We start from the raw sequence: 21,896 nt of genomic DNA, 5'->3' as shown, positions 1-21,896 counted from the left end.
ATGTACTAAATGCCCCATTGCCCATTCTTTATGGTTTACCCTGGTCATAACTGTGCAAGTGGGCTGTATCTAAATGATGGAGGAATTGACAACAATCAAAAAGCAGCTCAGCCTCAACTCTCCTTTCTGATACAGCAACCAAAATCACGGCACAGAATCACAGAAGCTCAGGGCAGGTAATAACCAGATAATGTTGAAAATTTCACTTAAGCTATTATTTTTTATTAAATCTATGTAATATCTAATAATAATTGAGATGAACTTATTTAAACCAAATGACCAATGTTTAATGCTCACTTTTCTAGTTAGTGACCGTTGTGACTCCTCATGTGACCCTAAGTCACCTTGGATTCACCTTAATTTCCTAAACAGGCATGCAAATTCTGTTCATTATGCACAAAGCTCTTTTTTGCAATGGTGAGCATTGTCTCACCACCTCTTGACTTTTGTTAATCTGACAGCCACACAGTCCTTTCTTGGGGAATATTGCAAAGTGTCTTCAATTCAATTGCATTTCTGTGGTCGTGGGGTTTTATGTAATTACAGAAGTTCTGTAGTTGATTTGAATGTTATATCCCTGTTGTGGAATTACGTTTGGACTTTATCCTAAAGGACAGGGAAGGGATTGTGTTTGTTTTGTTTGAACATTTCTTGTCACAGGACTATGTTGGAGACAAACCCCAATGACACAAACATTCAAACACCACCTTCAGATGTAATATTGATTTATAAAACAACAGTGCACAGCTGCCAAGCTTCGCTCTTGAATACAGAGGGTCTTCAATTCCCAACAAATTACTGGCATTTCTACCAATTTACAAATTAGAGTTTCCTCAGAATATCTCACAGTTCTTAATATTCCAGTCACCTTCCTTTTCAGCCTTCTCTCTTGAAATCTGTGTGTGGGGAGGAGGGAGAAGGGAGAAAGTAGAGCATTTGTAAAATTGGAGTTAAAAAAATCTAGATCAACTTTTATCCTTAGGCAAATTATGCACAGAGTTAAATTAAACCACTATATGTACTTGTAGATTGAAGAATCAGAGGTGGAGGAGGGGTCAGAGACACCAAGATCAAAGTTTCTGTTCTTTGAACAAAATCCCTTTGAAAAGCCCCCCATGCCACCTATCCTGCTTGTTAATGTTTTGACTGGGAGTGTCTAGCCGTGTCATCGGCAGCAGAATATTTTTAGTACCATATTTTATTTTATTTTCTGTGTGCAGCTAGCTCTACTTAGCAAAGCACCAGATCCTTTGCCAGCTCTGTTCTATGTCTCTTAGGGGAATATTTTTGTTAATTGCAAATATTTGATTGACAAACATAGGATGCAATTAGTAGTCAGGCACAGTAGGAATGTGCAGTGAACTGGATCCCTGAACCAACGGATCTCAACTCAACTCTCTCAGCTTGATCTGAAATCGACTAGAGCATTTCAACCATATGTTTGCCTCAAACTTTCTCTTTCCTATGAATGTTGCTTATTTCCCCAAACTAGCTTCTTTTCACCTTGGCTCACTGAGGGAGCTAATTCCTCTATGATCAAGCCAAATGAAGAAAGAAAATTCTTCACAAGTTTCAGTCTGGTGGGGCTATTTGACCATGGCTGTAAAAATTAATGTGGACAAAATTACACATGCCAGTTGTTTCTCTCCAAAGCCCTAGGTGGAAAAAAGAATCTAATCTCTTCTGAATTCAGACATTTTATTTTTCATAGCTATTTAAAACAACCTGGCAACATCTGATTATCTTTATCAATTACATTTTGCTTCTTTATGCATATAGCAAGATGAGCTGTTTGCTCTGTCTTACTGCAGTATGTGAAATAAATTTCTGTTTTCAAAATATACCATTTATTTTAAAGGTATTCTGTTTGCCACAAATCAATGGGAGGAACTGGAATCTGATGCTATCAGATATTCTGAACTTCCTTCCCCCTTGAGAAATTAATTAAAACTCACAAAATTTGAGGGGAAAGAGCAAACTTCAAAGCCTTAAGTACCAGCTTTAAAAAGCCTTAAGAAAATGTACGCTGTTTACCCACATACATGATGTAAAAAACAAAGTTGAAAACAAAAAAAAAAATGTAGTCAAATTGGGGTTGTGGCTCTAAAACAGCAGTTCTCAATTTTTTTAACTCGTTGATGCAGTTCTCATGTTATTTTAGGGGGATGAGATATACAATATGAGTTGCTCTCTCTGAAGGATAAGCAAAGAGTTATCAACATTGTGGGTAAAGAGATAAGACATCTCTCAAAGCTGGAGGAGAGCATACTGTATGCTTACGAACATCCTGCTGTATGCTTACGAACATCCTGCAAGTTCATGGCAAATGATGTGGGGCCTTCAACGAAGATGGGGAAGCTGAAACCCAGGGAGATTTTAAATTAGTTCAAGGACACACTGGAAGTGCTCGGTGATATGGAAATATAGGGCAGGAATCCTGACATGCAGCCCATGAAACCAGAATGCTTGTCAAGTCTGTCAATTATAATGTACCACATTCCAAATAAAGCTTTAAAAATGGGTGTCGCAAGGCTGCAAGGCACTGCTGTGGTTCATCTTGACCATCCTCCTGCCTCTAGAAAAGCTGTGATTAATTTTTTAAAACTAGCAGTCTGCTTCAAACATACAAATAAAAGGTGTTCTTCATGTTTAGAATTTAAATAAAACCATAGTAGAGCAAACTAGGAATTTGGAAAAATAAGAAAACAATCTCGTGTTCTCTTGTTTTTCTCTCTCTCTCTATTTTTTCCTTCTTGGAATGATGATCCTAAGCTCAGTGACCATGAAACTATTGGGATGGATCTGGTTTACTGTGTAGAGCACTGACAGCAGCTCCTTGGGTGTCTGTGTGCCCTGTGGCTTTTGCCATTAGTCAAGGCATTGTCTAAGCTGATCACATCAGCTAAGGTCCCCTAACTCACGTAAGCTCACCATATGCCTGGATGCCATAGATCCTTGGAAATAGACAAGTTTAGAGGTGGAAGGATCAGGAAGGAAATGTACCCATTCAACAGATGAGACATCAGAGGCTCAGCAAGTGGTGACTGTTTTGAATAACTTGAAGTAATACCAAAGCCAGCTTCTGAATGGTGTAATGGTTTGAGCTCTGCAAGCCTGGAAGAGTATGAGGCATGGGGGAGAAATCAATGAGAAGAATAAATTGAAGCAGCTACACAGATAGATTTGACTGATCTAGTGACAGCTTTCTGAGATGAACATTTTGTATGTGGGGAGGCGGGGCTTGTGAGGGAAGGACGGTGTATATTTTTTCGAGTAGAATAGGATAACACCTCAGATGATGAGTCCATAACCTCAAACTTTCTGATAGGAAATCAGATAATGCACTGGATACTGTTGTTGCATTTTTAAGGTATATATTTCCCTAAATGCTGCCTTCAGAGACAACTAGTGGCCCTCAGGGAATCAGGTCTCTTCTCAGAATTTTCTCGTTTGTCTCAGTTTGCAGTTCGTTCGCTAATGCTGTGGCCTGTAAGTGAGCTCACATCTGAGATTGTAAAGGCTTGTGTAAGGGGATTCTTCTCTTTTTTTATAACTCTTAGTAGGGACTCCTCTCTGCCACTCTACCAGAGACTGGCAAATATAAGTGTGCACCAGAAGCACCTTCAAGGCCTATTAAAATGCAGATTGCTGGGCTCCACCCTCAGAGATTCTGATTTAACTTTTTTGAGGTAGGGCCCCAGAATCTGCATTTGTATAAAAGCTCACCGATGCTACTGATGCTGCTGTTCCAAGGACCACACTTTGAGAAACACTGCTCTTTATATAGAAGCAATGTTCAGTGTATGCTATTGACTGAAAAATCTTTATGTTCACCTGTATAAAAAATGATAAGAGTTGGAGAATAAAATAATATTGGCAGGTACCAGCTGCTCAATAAATATTTTTGATCGATTGAGTTGAGGATTGATGTTACTCTCCATTTTCTTATATAGCTCAAAACAAATTATGAAGTTGAGTAAATTCCAAAACTTTTTTCTCTGTCAGCCATATCCCAGGCTGGGTTCAAATATCATTATCTAATATTTTTGAACCTTAGTTTTCTCAGTTTTAAATTGGGGGAAGTAGGGATATTGTGGAGGAGTAAATAAAATAACTTTTGTTATAGTTCTTCTTAGCAGCATGCTTTAGTGTAAACATACTCCCTTATCTTACATAACTATTGGTGAAAATACGTTTGCCAACTGGGAGGGGCCCTTCTTCTCTTTGAAATGAATTGGGAGGCATTCTTTAAAATAAGCAGTGCATCTTAAATTATGCCTCAGTATCCGATGATCTAAATGTGAAGAAATCTACAGGTAGCCTGTTTACTAATATGATTCCATGTGAAAAAGAGCATAGAAATCCTCTGTACTAAAAAATATTTTTATTAGAACATTTGAAGGAATTAATCAGTTTGTTTTAATTTATGGGGAATCACTAAATGGTTTAATGGGCTAGCACATAATGAATAAATAATGGAAAACCTTCAAAGTCAGGACACTAAGTGGCCCAGATGTTCATCAACTGTTTTGTAAGCATATACACCTGTGGCTTAGTATTCAAAAGTTAAGTTTATGTTAGTTTTCTAACAAAAATATCTTTAAAAAAATTTAAACATAAGTAAATAAAAAGAAAGCAATATGAAAAAAAAATTCAGAATAGATTTACATTCCTTGATAGTCTTTGGGTCAGATACTTATACCTTTGGTTCTTTATATAAATAAAAATAAAGGATTCTTATTTATTTTCCAGATAAGTTTTTATCTCCACATGAAATTAGAAGTAGATGACTCAGTTCTAGATAACAAATATATTATTTACATATTTATTTTAACTTATATGAAAATTTACAGAGTTCTTACTATGTTCCTGGTGTTATTTTAAGTGCTTTATGAATATGAAGTCATTTAATCCTCATACCCCACGAGATGGCTATAATTGGTATCACCCCCATTTAACAATTAAGAAAACTGAGGCACAAATAAATTAAGAAAATTGCCTATAGTCACATAGCTAGTAAACAGCATAGCAAGGATTTGAACCTGGGTGATCTGGGACTGTGTTCCTGCTCATCCTACACTACTGTCCCAGCGACCCCAGTGACAAATACTGGACTGGGCGATGTGATGCGATGTATAAGTGGCACACCTTCGTGGAATTTACAGTCTCGCTGGGATTACAAACACAACAGCATTCGTTAAAACTCAAGTGCTAAAGGACAAGTGCCAATATTTATGGTGTGTAGACAGAGGCCACAAACTAGAGAGCCCAAGATAAAATCTGGCTTGTGGATATGTTTTGTTTGGCTCATACAACATTTTGAAATTTTTGAGCTAATGGCTTACAATGAAAAATTATATAAATATTCCAGATTTTTAGTCATTAAAAAACACACAAAACTTAAACATTCACTGTGCCCAAATTTGGCATGAAACAAACAGATGGCACTAAATTCTCTCCTATTTGCTCCAGTCTCTGACATTCACACAATGTATACGTATGCATTTTTATCAGATGCATGCCATTCATTTATTTTTCTTGCTGAGTTCCTGAGTTGGCCCATATATATGTGTCCTGAGAAAGGGGTGTTGGATGTCCGGGGGACAGCTATTGCCTGGAATACTTGTAGAAGTTTCAGGAAGAAAAGTTATTTGCACTAAACTTCAAAAGAGGAGGACAGGTGGTTGTAACAAGATTGCAGTGAGCCTTCTGATTCTTTCTGACACCCTAGAGTGTATCTATACAAAACAACTCTTCTAAATTCAGCCAAAATAATGAGTAGATGTTGCAGTGTTCTGACACTTACTTTTGTAGCGGCTACCATTTGACTAGCCAAAATATTCTTGCCTCATTGTTTATTCACTGTAGTAGTATTGCTAGTCTCACTTCTCTGAATTAGAAAGAAAGCTCCTTCTAAGAAACACACTACACAGAGACAGGGATCTGTTTGTCTTGATCAATACTAAACTTCTAGAACCTAGTGCTGTGTCTGGAATGTTGTAAGAGCTCAATAATGTTCTAGGAAAAAAAGACAACTGGGAAAGACAAAATAAAAAGAAAGAAGAAAGGGAGAAGGAAAGAAGGAAGGAGAGGGAGGGAGGGAGAAAGGAAGGAAGGGGGGGAAAGAGAGAGAGAAAGAGAAAACAAAGCAAGGCATCTGATGACTTCTCTGCGAGTTCTCTCCCTCACTAAGTGTTAGTAATGGCCATTGCCGATATACATCCAGGAATAGTACAGGAACTTCGTGGGAATTTTCAGACTGTACAAGCTCTTTCTATGTTTGGTAAAGGTCAAATTTGTAACTCGTTTAAAGAATCAGGTAGAGCCGTGATTTATCAAAGTATATTCCCTAGATGGCCCACATTGGGAAGGCATGCTTGCTGTGAATGTAGACTCCCATGCTCCCCCAACCCTCCATGATCTAATGGCACACAGGAATTATGTATTTGTGCATGCCAGGTAATTCCTTTGCACCTTCAATTTTGCACACCAAATTTTGGTGGAAGTACCCTTAGGTGGAGAAGGTCTTAGCAACCTGTAATTTGAGCCTGGAATCACAAGGTTCACACAATCTGATTAAATTCAGTTGAGTTGAAAATTATACAGTTAATTTTGAATAGATGCTAAATCAATCTGACACTTCTTGATTAAGCTGAATTTTTACCTGACTGGTGGGTGCTTTGTTAATATAAGTTTATGTGCTGCCATGTATCTGCCAAAGTGTCACTAAAATTCTCTAGACACAGAATTTGGGAATTGGTTGTTTCATTTATTCATTTGTTATTTTAACTAGGTTGATTTAATTATGAAGTATGCAAACTACAAAAGTAACAAAATTCTATTTTGTTTGGTTGATACTGTGGTTTAAACAAGTGAATTTAGGCTGGGCGCTATGGCTCACGCCTGTAATCTCAGCACTTTGAGAGGTCTAGGGGAGGGTGGATCACTTGAGCTCAGGAATTCGAGACCAGCCTGGCCAACATGGTCAAGCCCCATCTCTACTAAAAATATAAAAATTGGCTGGGCATAGTGGTGTGTGCCTGTAATCTCATCTACCTGGGAGGCTGAGGAATGAGAATCGCTTGAACCTGGGAGGCAGAGGTTGCAGTGAACTGAGATTGTGCCACTGCAGCCTGGGTGACAGAGTGAGATTCTGTCTCAGAAATAAATAAATATGAGATGAAAAAAAAAAAGAATGAATTTAGACATCCTTATGAACTTGCTCTGCCCAGTTTGGCCACAGGCTCCATCACTTCCCATTATATTTCACCAGGTTGTATTACACACTGATGGTACTAGCTCAAGTATTTGGGCTTGCAACCTCAAAAACCAAAATAAAACAAAACAAAATAATGAGCTGACAGCTCTACTCTACTCTGTATGGGATCCCAAATCCAACCATCCCTCACCACCTCCACTACCACCACCCTAGCCCAAGCTATTATTATCTCTCACCTAAAGTAATGTTATAATCTAATTATGGGTCTTTCTGTTTCTCTCACTGTCATAGCTCTATGTTCTCTACACAAAAGCCAGCTCAAACAGCTCATAACCCTCTCATAGCTTCCCATCTCATTGGAATAAAATCCAACAATTTTACCATAGGATTCATGCATGCTGTTTACAAAATATTTATAGGTCTCTGCATAGTGGACACATGGTAGAATTGTGCTCCCTGCCCACACACACCTGTCCCTTCTCTCCTCCTCCGCCATCATTGCATGTGGTTATATGACTAGATCTGGCCAGTGAGCTGTTTGTGGAAGTGCTATGTGTCCTTTCCATGCTGGAACATTAATTGCTGATATGAGATCTTTCAGAGATGTCTTTTCTCTGATAATATGTTTGGCAGTGATTTTGACAGTGGTTTCTCTGCCCATCTGTTTCCTGGGATGAGGCTGACACAGTGCAGAGCCTCCAACCTAACTGTGGTAGACATGATGTGAGCAAAAAATGAACCTTTCATGTTTTCAGCCGTTGAGATTCAGGGTTGTTTGTTACCATAGCATAGTCGGGCATATGCTGACTGCTACTCTGACATTCGTCTACAAGGCCTATGTGAGCTAACCTCCACCTATCTCTCTGACTTCATCCCCATCCTCTTTTATCCTCTCCCCTTTTGTTTGGCTCTATTTGCTTTCCTAGTGAATTCCAGCTTTCTGCCCAATACTGGGCCTTTGCACTGTTTAAGATACTTTATGGATGCATCTTTCCATGTTCCCTTACTTCATCCAGATCTTTGCTCAAAAGTCTCCTTCTTAGGGGGAGCATCCCTGACTACAGATCTAAAACAGCACCCTTTATTATTCTATTCTTATCCTGTTTATTTTTCTCTATATCTGAGATAGTTTTCCTTTATGATTTTACTTTTTGCTTCTAAAACTGAAGTATAAACTCCTTGAGGACAGGGACATTTTGTTCACAGGTGTTTTCCCAATAGCATGAGCAATGCCTGGGGTAGAGTAGATAGTTAATAAATATTAATATTTGATGAATTAATGAATTATTCATTCTTATCACACAACTATCATTCTTCTCATCCGAAAGTATGGCTTAACATGACCCTCAACCTACTCTACAATGTTATGTTATAGTTTCAGAAGTAGAAAGCACAATGTATTTTATTTTCTCACCATAATGGTAGGTTAATTCACTTAAATGTTCTCATCTAAGGTGTCAAGAGAAAGCATCCTAACAATAAATAATGCCTTTGAGGCCAATGGGCTTGACCTTTGGGTTTCTCAGGTAGTTTACAGTCTCATAGTTGTTTCTTATGTGAAAATAATTCCAGAAGGAACTATGAGAACTGGCATGCACTGAAAGGCTGCACATACAGTTGAAATCCTTCATTCTTCTCAAAAGAGAATCTGGGTATCATTTATCTTGGAGGCATTGGCAGAGTTCTGCTTGGTCATACAAAGTTTATTGATTCTTTTCTAGCAGCCTTGCTTGAAAATTAATATGGAATTTAAGCAATGACCTCTTCTAGAAATAGTGAACACGTAATTTTTTATGCTGAGCCTTCTGAGCATCTAGTAATGGAGTATGGGTCACACTGAAATAGAAGCTTCACTTTCTAACCTGAATTTTACACAATACAATTTTACTTATAAAAGACAGCACATCTCAGTAAACTCTAGAAATATAAATTTGTAATTTCTTCCTACTTAGAGTCAGCCATACAATACAATTACCATGAGAAGATTGCTTTAAACATGCAATTATAAACATGGCATGATTCTATAAATTACCTGTAATTTATTTATAAATCTGCTGCAAGGGCTAATGTTTAACACATGCAGATATTTTTTTATGCTCCCTTTCCCTTCAGTTCTGTCATATCATTAGATAAATATACTTAATGAGGGTTTATTATGGAAATAAAATAATCTAAACAGTATTATATGGTCTACTGTATTATGAAAGAGTGATTTTAAAAGCCTATTAAAGTCCCTGCTTAGCCTTGTCCAAGTTAGCATAAGTGAGGAATGATAACCTAGAAGAAAATTCCTATTTTGATTATTCAATCAAGTATATTCTCTTGTATTATTCAATCAAATGAGCAGTTTTCTCTTTCTGCTACTCGATGTCTATAAGTTACATTCAGATAAAACTATAAAAGTCAAGAGACTAATTTCTTCTTCATGGTCTGTCTATGGTATTAAAAAGACCAGGTTTTGAGTCAACTTTTTCACCCACCAAAAACACAGGAGAGAAACACATATCCCTTACAAAAGACTACTTTAAGTTCTAAGCATCAATTCGCTTTTTAAAAAGAAATATGTTAAGTATTAGATATTTGTAGCTAGATTTTGCAAGTTCTGTATATAGCAGGAAAATTTGTTGCGATATTATAGTCAAAGAGATATACTTTAACCTTGCTGACAATGAAATGCTTCCATTTTGATTCGTAAAATGGGATTCCCCTAGTAAGTGAGACACAGAGGGTAATTCATGACATTTTTGGATCACAGAAAGGTCTTTCTTACATATCTAATCCCAATCCATGTGACAAAATTTACCCACTCTACTATGCCCTCCAAAGAAAACAAACATTAATCAAGCTCTCCCCACTAAATCTCCCCAGAACTTGAGTTCTGGGGTCCTACCCTAATCATCTTTAGATCCTTAGTACCCAACTGCACCCTTCACCCACTAACTATTTGAGGTATTCTATGTATAATGATAACACAAGTAAGCTAGCACCAGAAAGGTGTTAAAACAAATGTGAAGGAGAACTCAAAACAATTCTACCAGGATCCCACACAGTATGTATGCATTTACATGTACAAATAGAAATGACTGGAGAAAAGTAAGGAAAAAGCGATGTTGGAAATGCTGTATCTTTCTACATAAGTAACACTGATATGTGTATCATCCACAAGGTATTAGGTACCCCATAGTTACAGCATCTGGACAGGCGACTGTATTTTTCTGTTACTTTTCTCATAGTCTTCAAAGGGCAACCTAGCACAACAGTTTTCAAGAAAACTCCCTCCTCCTTTTTTTATTTTTAATCTTTTTTTAAAGGCAAATGCTGCACTACCTCCCCCGAAATAAATTATACTAACAATTTCAACAACCTCAATATATGAAAAAGATAAAAGTAAAGGTGGAAGAGTCACTGTGCTGATTTCTTTTTACATACCGCATATGGCAGCCATCATGGCAATGTTTAAGGCCATTACAGAGAACTCGAGGGCTCCTAGTTAGAAAAGCAGTGACCCAGATCCATAGGAAATAGATATTTTTCAATTGCACTAGACAGATGCATATATATCGATGTTGCACTCACTAAATAAATATATAAAGATATAAATTGACTATATATGTATATATATATACACACATATACTCACACACACACATATATATATCTATATGATAGAGACCATAATTTGGTTCCATATTGTGATTGTGGAAAACAAGTGGTGATATATTTTTCCTCTATTGGACATATTTTCAGAATCATGCCTGGGGATTTATATGCATACCCTGTGCCATTTATAACAGTGCTGCAAATAACGAGGATTATGCTCATTAGCAAACATTGCCACTTTTTTGAAGGGGATGCTAGGCAGACATGGCTGAAATGAAAGTCTTTTTTAGACAGAAGCGACAAACCTGGAAATAGGCATCTATATCTTGGTCCTGTGACTGTTTAGTGCAGTGTTTCATGAGCTAAAAAAGAGAGAGAGAGCACAAGAGAGAAAAATGGTGCTTTGTATAATATCTTACAAGCACCGCAAAGAAATCTGATGTTCATCTTAAACAGGCATAGCTATGATTTTGCCATCTAGTTTCTCAAAAATATTCACTGTATCTAAAGAACTTCTATCTTGAAAAAGGGGAAAGGGGAACTTAACCAAACGTTCTTTTGAAAAATCTTTTCTCTCTACTGGCAAGTTTGGACAAATAATTGACATGAAGGGAAGATAGCTTTTTGTAAGAAATTAAAACTTCGTTATCAAGTTGCCCTTCAATTTTCTCAATCCCCATCTTACCCCATTTTCTCATCTGTGTAGCCTGTGTTGCGTTTGCGGTTGTTTTTCTTAAGGATAATTTTTGCTTCTAAATACTGAGAAAGAATAATCAGGTGCTTGAGAAGTGGTGTCTCTGCTCATCTCCCCACACGTGACTGCTTTCTGTCTGGTGCTTTGTCATGGTGCCTCCAGAACAGACTTCCTCAGCTTCCTTTGTTATCCTCGCCTGATAAATAAACAGCACAAAATTACCGAACTTATTATGGTAATTGAGAGAAGGGAACGGAATGCTGAGCCTGCCCCCCTATCTGTTACGCTGCCATTGCAAAAGTTGGGCAAACCTGTGCCAAACCTCAGCTGATAGTGTAACATCAGCCCCTCTCCTGTGCGCCCCCCTTTATTGCCGTAGCCCCCCACCCTCCACGATGATTGCTTTCTGTCCATCTTGAGCTCGGTGTCAGTTCGTTTAGATTTACATCAAGTAGTAAATTAAAATAATCACTCAGCAAACACTCTGAGCTCAGTTTTCTCTTTCAGTCAGGAGTTGCGCGAGCTGCTCGAAGCATTCAAGCAGAAAATATTGCTGTCTAGATATTTGTCCTCTGGGTGATAAAGGAGGCATTGTCTTGGGACCCACTCAGGCCTCGGAGCCGATCGTCGCTGTGCATCACAGCTGTGAAGTGCGCTTTGTTATGTGTCTGAGGATTCGGGTTCAGGACCTTGTTTTTCTTGAAATACCAGACTGATCAGAGCTGCATATGTTCGGGGGAAATCAGGGGTCGGTGGTTCTCTGTCCACATTTTTACTAGATTATTCTTGGACAGAACTCTGGGAAAATACCCTGCAGCATAAACCATCCCAAGAGTTTTGCTTTGTTTTAATTCATTTTCTTTCTTTCTCTTTCTTGCATCTTTATTTTTTTTCCCTCCATATTCTGCATTGTTACAGTCCTGGAAAATGCTGGAGTTTATCTGCATGAGTCAGAAACAAAGGCTTACGGCATTGCTGCTTCCTTTTGCTTTGAACCTGGTGCCATAATGTACTGAGTTATAAACCTGCTTCTTTGTGTTCTCATTACAGTACATCTATCTGCCCATTTGGAAATCAAAATGCAGAGTTCAGTCACCTGGGATGAAATATAGAGTGGGCTAAAGAGGCTTTTCACCATTTGCAAATGATCAGTGAGATCTTGAAACAAAACAAGGAGTTGATAGGAGAAAACAAATCGGAAATTTTGCTCTGAATGAGAATTTTTTTAAAAAGATAATTATCACTTGTAAATCTTAAAGTCATCACATTTTTATTTCAGCTATTTTGTAGGTATGCTATTGCTAAGAGTGTGAAGAAGTGAAATATTTGTTACTCTAAGTAGTGACAGAAAAACATTAAATGTTAAGGAGCATGGTTGCAGGCGTAGGAATGAAAATTGAAATTTTTAGTCAGTTATCTAAATTTTTACAAATAGTTCTGCATGCTTGGCTTATTGACTACTCTTATCAATTTTTGGCTAGAAATTTGGCATCGTGCTATATTTAAGCCAAGCTAGCTACAGTGAATGTGCTATTTGATATATTCCTTATGTCTGTGCTCTGGCTAAATATACATTTTTCAATTATAAAATTCTCCATTCCTACATAGAAAGAACATTACTATTATAAGCCAAAAAGAAATAAAGGAATGGGATGGACATGTATGTATTACAGGCACATATATATGGTCATGTGCATGATGTACTCATGAATGAATGATTTCATGTTCTTGAATTAAATGAGTTCCCCTTAGGGATGTTTTCATGGTGACCCCACTGCAACCAGCTGCAAAGCTTACCCTTTCGACCACTGTATCTATAGGAACCAGAGGTGCCATTAAAACCAGCAATGCTAAGTCCTTAGATTATGCCAATGAAAATAAATTGAATCACCAGAGTAAAATCATAGATGGCTTCCAGTCATATATTGTGGTTTGTGATGTTTTATGTCCAAGTCCCAATTTAGTTCATAAATATAGGTAAAAGGAACCAAACTAGAAAATTTGGTTCTGGTTTTCCTGGACTCCAGAGCCAGTCTTATTTAATTCCCCTGTCTATCACTGATAGCTGAGTAACCTTGAGTAAATTACCTAGTCACTCTGATACCTCAATTTTTCCATCTGTGCTTTGGAAATATTATTAATAGGCACCTCATAAGTTTGTTAAAATTGTTTAATGAATATTAAACATATTAAATGCTTAGAATGATGTCTGGCACATAGCTAATATTCAAAAAATATTTTATTAGTGATAATGATGATGATAATGATAATTTCTACAACAAGAAAAAAGGTAACACTTATCTAGGAAACACAACTAAGGTGGAATAATAGATTTGTCCTACTTTTCCAAGGTTGGTATACACATTAATATTAGGTTGTCCTGGGGCTGGGTGAGGTGGCTCACACCTGTAATCCCAGCACTTTGGGAGGCCGAGGCGGGTGGATCACCTGAGGTCAGGAGTTTGAGACCAACCTAACCAACATGGTGAAAACCCATCTCTACAAAAAATAAAAAAATTAGCTGGGTGTAGTGGCACGTGCCTGTAGTCCCAGCTACTAGGGAGGCTGAGGCACGAGAATCACCTGAACCCAGGAGGCAGAGGTTGCAGTGAGCCAAGATCGCGCGGCTGCACTCCAGCCAGGGTGACAGAGTGAGACCCCATCTCAGAAATAAAAACAAACAAACAAAAATTAGGTTGTCCAGAATAAGAGTCACCGTTTAACCATTTACTAACTGTGTGCATGGGCAAATTATTTTATTTTCTATGTAATAAGATAATAACTGGTTACTGTGGCTGTTGTAAAGATGAAAATAGACCGTACACATCACTTGCTTAGTACCTTGTGTGGCCAGAAGGGTTGCTCCTAAGTTGTGTTATTCTCCAGGCCAAAAATTTAAAAAGGTCTCCTTTTTTATAGCCAGTTTGATTTAAAATAATATTACAAACCTCAAGAGCCAGTTATTAAAAATTTAGAGAAAAGGGTAGAGAAGAGGGTAGAGAAGAAAATCTTACATATTTTTTTCTTGTGTAATTAACGTGTGTGAAAGCTTTTCAGTGTCCAGGCACCGTCTGTTCAGGTGCAAGAAACTTCTCTTTATGTTTTTTCTTTTACTTTTTGATTTTCAGAATTACCGGGTCTGACTAAATCACAACTCCCACCGTGAAAAAAGCTAGCAATGCTGATATTACTTACTCTGCCATGACTCTTCAGAACTTGTATATATTGATATAATATTGATGATCTTGCTTCTGAGCTTCCCTAGTACCATTTTGTAAAAGTCTAGTTATAATAGGACTTGTGTCACTTCATCATCCATTGCACTGTTTGTAGCTATTGGTTTCCAGTAATTCTCTCAAAGGTTGATTTGTGCTTCATTGATGATGACCACGATTGTAAGTCTTACCCAGAGGATGCAGAAAATGTGAGGAATAACTTACTCCCTGATCATGTTAAGTTTACCATTCAGAATTCTATAGCATACAAACAGAAACAATATATCTTCCAACCATGCTTTCTCATAAACTAACTGGGCTATAACATTGCATTCCTAGAATGTGATGTCTTTCAATGTTGTCTGCATCCGTACCTTCCACTCACTTCCACTAACTAGAAGGGTAGAAAAGGAGGAAGGCACTGAGTGAGAAAAATGGTCCCATTTGTACAAAAAAGTCTGTCCTTTGACCAGCATGGCCTAAATCTATCCAGAATTTCATGATGTGACCACATCAATTGGAGGCAATAAAGAACATTAATGGGAAGGCCCCCTTGTTGTGTGGAGCAGTGGTCTTGGAAGCCTCAGGGGAGATAGTTGCAGCCACCTGGTAGATTGTCTAAATATGGTACAGAGCCTGCAGAAGGAATAGGATGACTGTTCTGGATGCCAACAGTAACGGTCCCATGAGTAAGTGATGTCTGGGGTTACCTCCACTCCCTCAGGTGCTGTAGCCTGAAGCCAGCACTGTGATTGGTCAGAACATGGGTGGATAAGCATGGATCACACATAGTTCAAGCTCAAGGCTGGCAGTGGACTATAGGTAGTCCAGAGTCCTAAACTCCTTCTGTGTCTGATTTGAAAGTCATACAAAATCAGCATGTCAGCACCATTATGACATGATACTCCTAAAGAAATACTGTACTGGCTAGCAGGAAAAATACATTCACCAGGTCACTTTCCTGGAACCAGATGTCCATGTGGCTTCAGGACAACCCCACAATGATCCCATAGGCTCAAGCTCCAGAGGTCTTGGGGCATCTGGTTGGCCCCATAAGTGCAGAAGTGAAATGGGGTGTCAGAGCACCCCAAAGGAAAAGGATGAGTCAGGACTCACAAGAATCTGTATCTGAGTTCTGTTAGACCTGCTCACATGCTACCTGTGCCCAAAGAGAGACTTAAATAAATTTAAGAAAAATTTGAGACTTAAACATTTTTTGACGAATTGGAGTTTCTTTTAGCGTGGGAAAGAGAAGGAAGGAAAGAATAGGTATACAAAGCAGAGGCAACAGCCTGAGCACAACAGAGTGGAATGCAAATGGTCTAGTTTTTGAGGGAAATGCAGGGGCCAGTAGGGGCACTGAAGTAGGTGCAGATTGAGATTAGAAGTGAAACAGAAAAGTTACATGGAGATCAGGTTTTGAAGAGCTTTGAGTACAAATTATATCCTTATATATTTAAGGGGCTTACTTTATGCCAGGCTCTGAGCCTTAGAGACATTATTCCAGATTTTGGGGGGAGAAGAGTAAATTGTTGAAAGGTTTTCAAGCAACACAGTGATCTGTGTTTTTGAAAGATTCCACTGGTGGAACTTTAAGGGTTGGATAACAGTGGACGAGACCATGAAAAAGGAGATTAAAGAGCTATGATCTTTAATTCATCACTTCTGGAGAGTGATGAAGAGAACCTCAATTAGGATAACAGAATGAGAATGGAGAAGAGGGAAGAATTCATTATTCTTGTAAAGGTAAAGTCAGCAAAATTTGAAGACAATTGAATGGGTGCTGGAGGAATAGACTGGTCACTTAATGTCTCTATGACTATGATATCTGTTCATTAATTTAGTTCATAAAATTTTGTGAAGCGATGTGTCTCCAAGTGCTAGGCCCCGTGTAGGAAATACAGAAGATAGAGGAGTTCTGATCATGATGGGCTTTCAGAGGTGGGAATCACTTCCATGTTAAATATGCAGAGAGCTGGGCCTCTCCCTGAGCAGACATGGGTTCCAGAGTCCAAGGATTTGTGTTTTTAACAATTGCCCCAAGTAACACTTTTCATCATGAGAGTTTGGGAAATTCTTCACAAAATAATGCATTTGGTTTTGGATGTGTTAAGATAATCTACATAGAGAGAAATTCTACATGAATGCAGATATAGGATATTCTACTACATTCACATAAGCATCATAGGCAGAAGATGTTAAAAGGAGGTTTGCTAAGCTACTCTACAAGGTAAAACAAATAGAAGAAGCTAAAACCATAAGGAATAAGCTCTCTGGACAGTGTCCCTCTCTGGCACTGAGAAATGGGGCTGGAAACTTCTGCCAATAGAAATGTCTCGTTCGTTGACTGAAAGATTGACTCAGCCTCCCACCCAAATCCAGCTTCAGGCTTTAGTATCAATTATGGTGATTGATATTGTGATTTTTTGTTTTACAGTGCAGCGCCTGCTATGAAGCACACACAATGCTTATCTGCTGCTCCATTGGAAAGCCAATAGCAAAGAAGGGAAAGGACCTTCTGATTGGCGAGTGGAGGAGTGAGTTAGAAGATGGTTTTATGTTTACTGCAATGCCCTTTGTCCTCATCAGAACTGTGAAGTGGAATTTGATTTTGATGGACTCTTTAACAAGGATGCTTTGTGTTATCCATGCAATCCCCTACTACTCTGAACCACAACATACACATGCTACATCCCAAAAGCCAGAACCCCCAAAAATGGGTTGTTCCTGGTTTCAGCTTCTAAGATCTAGCTTTCTTTCTCTCATTTATCCTTTTCTCCCAAAGGCAAAGCTGTTTTTATCTGATTACTTGATTTCTATGAAAATTTTAGTGCATTTTAATGACTTTGTAGTTTATCTGACCCAGATAACATGCACTTTAATAGGAAACTTTTACAGAGATAGTGTCTTAACCAAAAGAATGACTTAATGATGAAATTTCAGGTAGATGTTTGTTCACATTGAGGAAGGCTAACTAACCAAGTCGAGTAGAGGATGAACAAGGTTTAGGGAACAGTTCTTTTTATAATTTAAATTTTAAAATTTTAATTATAAGCTCTAAATATTAATGCAGGCCATATCAACTTCTTTACTGGACTACTTAGGACATTTAAATGAGATCACATATATAAAGCCCCAGCTCTAAGACTTGGAATTGAATAAACGTCAGTTTTTTCCTTACACCCTCATGCCCATATGGGTGAGTGTGGGTTGCCCTGTAATCTTTTGCTGCATGTTTCTTTTTTTAGATTATTCAGTTAAAAATTCTATTTTATTCGGAAGAGATAAGGCTTAAAGAAGGAACTAGTTTATTTATTGAGTGCCAGGTTGTAGGACTGGGGATTATATATGTATTATCTCACTTAAATGCTGGCAAATAGTCTTGTTAAATAAGTTATAAAAATACAGTAGAAACAGTTGCTACATGGCATGATTAAGGTGGGAATTCTGGAACAATCATCTTAAGGGTGTGCCATGCTGTTCCTGTGAAAAATAAGTAACTTGATGATTATTAGAAACAATAAGACTAGTTTGCCTTAATTTTTTTATACATGGAGAATCTTTAAAAATGGAGGCTTTCTGCTTAGGTACTCTCCAGATTGGCACTCCAATTTTGCCAAATGCTCCTAGTATCTGTTACTCTGACTGAAATAAATATACCATGAATAAAATGCTCAAGTTTCAGAGTGTGGATATTATGATATCACTGTAGTGTCTCAGATGCCTTTCCCTTCTTTCACTTTCTCTTGCTCAGGGGTATTCTGAATAGTAGAGGGCTGTCAAAGAACTGTGTGCTGGTGGAATGAAGTTGAGTTACCATGCTTTCCTATTCAACCCTGACTCAAAGTGAATGCATATGCTGTGCATTGGAAATGCTGTCACCAGTGTTCTGGCCGTTTGTAGGTATCAAATCACTAACCTTGCCAGCGAATAAGTTTGTGAACCTTCTTTTCAGAGGTTCTGTCTCTGATATTTCAGAACCATTCAATTATAATTCTGATGCTTTCTTTTATGTGGCAGTCATGGGTTGTCAGCAAGGATAGAATTAAGAGAGGCACATGAAGTGTGTTATGGCGGCTCATGCCTAAGGATCTCTATTTCTTTTGTTCATGGTGACAAATGACAGCCTTAAAGATATTTGTCCTGATTCCTTACTGTCCCTATGCAGGTAAAAAACTTTCATTGAAGTCAAACAAGCTTCATTGAAGTTAATGGGAAGTAATGCCCTTGAAGGGAAGGGAGAACTAGGGTGATTAATTTTAATTAGCCAAATATAAACAAGCATGTGTCTACAAGTAGTGACAGGAAAGTGGATATCTGTGACTTTTAACTTAGCTTTGGGGAGCTAGGTATGGCCATTTTGTAGAGAATCAGATGAAACTATTTCAACTCAGAAACATAAGAATGCCCATAAAAAATAAAATCCATTTTCCCTAGCTGTATCTCTGAGCTTCACCTTCAATACACTAATTCAACAAAACTCCTAAAATATTACCAATATTACCACACATCAAACAAACATGTTTCAGGCCTTGGGGAGACAAAGATTACTACAACTGGAACCCCATATGGGACTCACTTTTAGGTCATGGAAATACCTCAGTAAACAGTTTTGGTACAAGTCATTCATTAGTGTCTCTATCATTCATTTATTCATTGATTGGTTCATTCAAGAAATATTCAGCACAGACTTTCTAAGTGTTTTGCTTCTGTTCCTATAACAGAGCACGTGCAAAGTACTACTAGAACCAAATGGGATAAAATTCTTGTTTTGCATGACACGGTGAGTTATAATCATGGAAAGATTCTTAGAGAGTGTGTCACTTGAGCTTAGTTTTGCTAGCATTTAGTTAGGCAAAGTAAAAAGGGAAAGATGTAAGAATGTGGGAACTATATAATGAAAGGTATTTATTTATTAGGGAAATGCAAATCAAAACCAAATGCAATACCACCTTACTCCCTCAAGAATAGCCATAATGAGAAAATTAAAAAAATAGATGTTGGCATGGATATGGTGAAAATGGAACACTTTTACACCATCGGTGGGAATGTAAACTAGTATAACCACTATGGAAAAGAGTATGGAGATTCCTTAAATAACTAAAAGTAGATCTACCATTTGATCCAGCAGTCCCACTACTAGGTATTTACCCAGAGGAAAAGAAGTCATTATACGAAAAAGATATTTGCAGAGGCATGTTTATAGTAGCACAATTTGAAATTCCAAAAATATGGAACTAGCCCAAATGTCCATCAATCAATGAGTGGATAAAGAAAACATGGTATAGGCATACCATGGAATACTACTCAGCATAAAACAGAATTAAATAATGGCATTCGCAGCAACTTGGATAGAATTGGAGATTATTATTCTAAGTGAAGTAACTCAGCAATGGAAAACCAAACATCGTATGTTCTTGCTCATAAGTGGGACCTAAGCTACGAGACACAAAGGCATAAGAATGATACAATGGACTCTGGGGATTTGGGGGAATGTGTGCAAGGAGGGTGTGGGATAAAAGACTGCACATTGATTACAGTGTACACTGCTCAGGTGATGGGTGTACTAAAATCTCAGAAATCATCACTAAAGAACTTATCCATGTAGCCAAGCAACACCCGCTCCCTAAAAACCTATTGAAATAGAAAACAAATTATAAAAAGGAAAGGTGTGGAAGCACAGAAACTCATAGCATGTTCAGAAAATATTTGAAAATGCTCTAGTGTAAGGGTCAGCAAACTACAGCCCAGAAGCCATATCCAACCCACCATTTGTTTTTGTACAGCCCATGAACTAAGAATGTTTTAAAATTTTAAATGGCTAGGGGAAAAAATGAAAAATAAAAAGACTATTTCATGGCATGTGAAAATTACATGAAATTTATATTTCGGTTTCCATGAATAAAGTATTATTGAAACACATCAACAATCATTCATATGCATGTTGTCTATGGCTGCCTTTGTGCTACAAAGGCAGAGTTGGGTGGTAGTGACAGAGAATGTATAGCCCACATAGCCTGAAGTATTTACTATTTCCCCCTTAATGGAAAGTTTGCCAAACCTTACTCTAGTGTATGAGGTGCTGGTATATTGAGAAAAAAATTATGAAGGATCTTAAATATTATCTGAGTGAATATAAACATTATCTTGTGTGAACTGGTGAATACAATAGTTGAAGGATTTATCATTATGTTAAAAATTAACATTTTGGTGAACTTATCATTCATTTGATAAAATCCTCCATTCAAATGTAAGTGCCACATGACCACTGAGCCATAGTCAGGTTAGTTAACAAATCTTTACAATTTCTAAAGAGAATTAAAAGGTAGTTCAAGTATGTCTCAAGGCTTATAGGTCAAACAGAAAAAAATGAGTTTTAGGTTTAGAAAATCCCAAAGTGGACATTAGGCACAGACAGTTTTCTGAGAAGAAAAGTCTGACATGTACCTACTTTATAGCCCAGTAGCTAAAGACTAAAAAAAAAAAAAAAGAAGTCATTTTATTTAAGCCATGTTTCCAATATTTTCGAACAAGAATGCTCCCTTTAAGGCCAAAAAAAATTTATAGGCCATTTTGCAACAGTAACAGTTGTACACATGTTGTAAGAAAATGTATAACGAAATCATGCATTTTAAATTAATTTTAATTTAAGACGCTTTTGTATACACAAAAATAGTAGTACAAATGTATGTAAACCTTATGCAATCTTTTGAATAATATTTGGTACGTGTGGTTTTAGAAACTCCTTAAAAAACTAGGGGGAACCAAATGTCCATGTTAAAAAGCCTAGGAGTCAATTGATGTACAATGCCATAGAACTATTTTGACTGAACTTCTTAATTAATTGATTTGCATTTGCTTGTGTGATTCCTTATAGCCTGCTCATATTTGTTTTAAGCCAAAGAAAACTAAGTTTGTTATTAAAAATATCATCAAAACCAAAAAATTTGGTTAATCATATGCTAGGTAATTTCTGGACCTGATTGGATGATTTCTTCTACAATTAATTCCTTGAACAGCTAATTGATTTGTTGCCAGATAAACAGAAAAAGGTCATGCTAAAATCCAGTCATACCACATGCTCCATGTTGGGTTCTGGGACCAACCTATTCACCTACCTTTTATCCAGATAAATTCTAAATTTGACTCAGAGATAACTTACAGAACA

General features: G+C 37.5%; 1 protein-coding gene and 1 long non-coding RNA gene across 4 annotated transcripts in view; one reads left to right on the top strand and one right to left on the bottom strand.

The window, feature by feature from the left end:
* Positions 1-18,410, top strand: part of LOC117979156 (uncharacterized) — an 830,677-nt gene extending 812,267 nt beyond the window's left edge. For all 3 annotated transcript variants that reach the window (XM_055107910.2, XM_055107911.2, XM_055107909.2), the window contains one exon: positions 17,166-18,410. In XM_055107910.2, coding sequence (XP_054963885.1) covers positions 17,166-17,657 — 492 coding nt within the window. In that variant the 3' untranslated portion in view covers positions 17,658-18,410. The remainder of the gene's footprint in view (positions 1-17,165) is intronic.
* Positions 709-3,114, bottom strand: LOC134728649 (uncharacterized). Its single transcript, XR_010109273.1, has 2 exons — positions 3,004-3,114; positions 709-896 (listed from the first exon to the last, which is right to left on the bottom strand). It is a non-coding gene; the product is annotated as an uncharacterized LOC134728649 (long non-coding RNA).
* Positions 18,411-21,896: the final 3,486 nt, after the last annotated feature.

The sequence above is a fragment of the Pan paniscus genome, chromosome 12 (genome assembly GCF_029289425.2).
Source record: "Pan paniscus chromosome 12, NHGRI_mPanPan1-v2.0_pri, whole genome shotgun sequence".
NCBI classification, from domain to species: domain Eukaryota; kingdom Metazoa; phylum Chordata; class Mammalia; order Primates; family Hominidae; genus Pan; species Pan paniscus.
The sequence above is the reverse complement of the archived record's forward strand: the minus strand, read 5'-3'. Positions and strand labels throughout refer to the sequence as shown.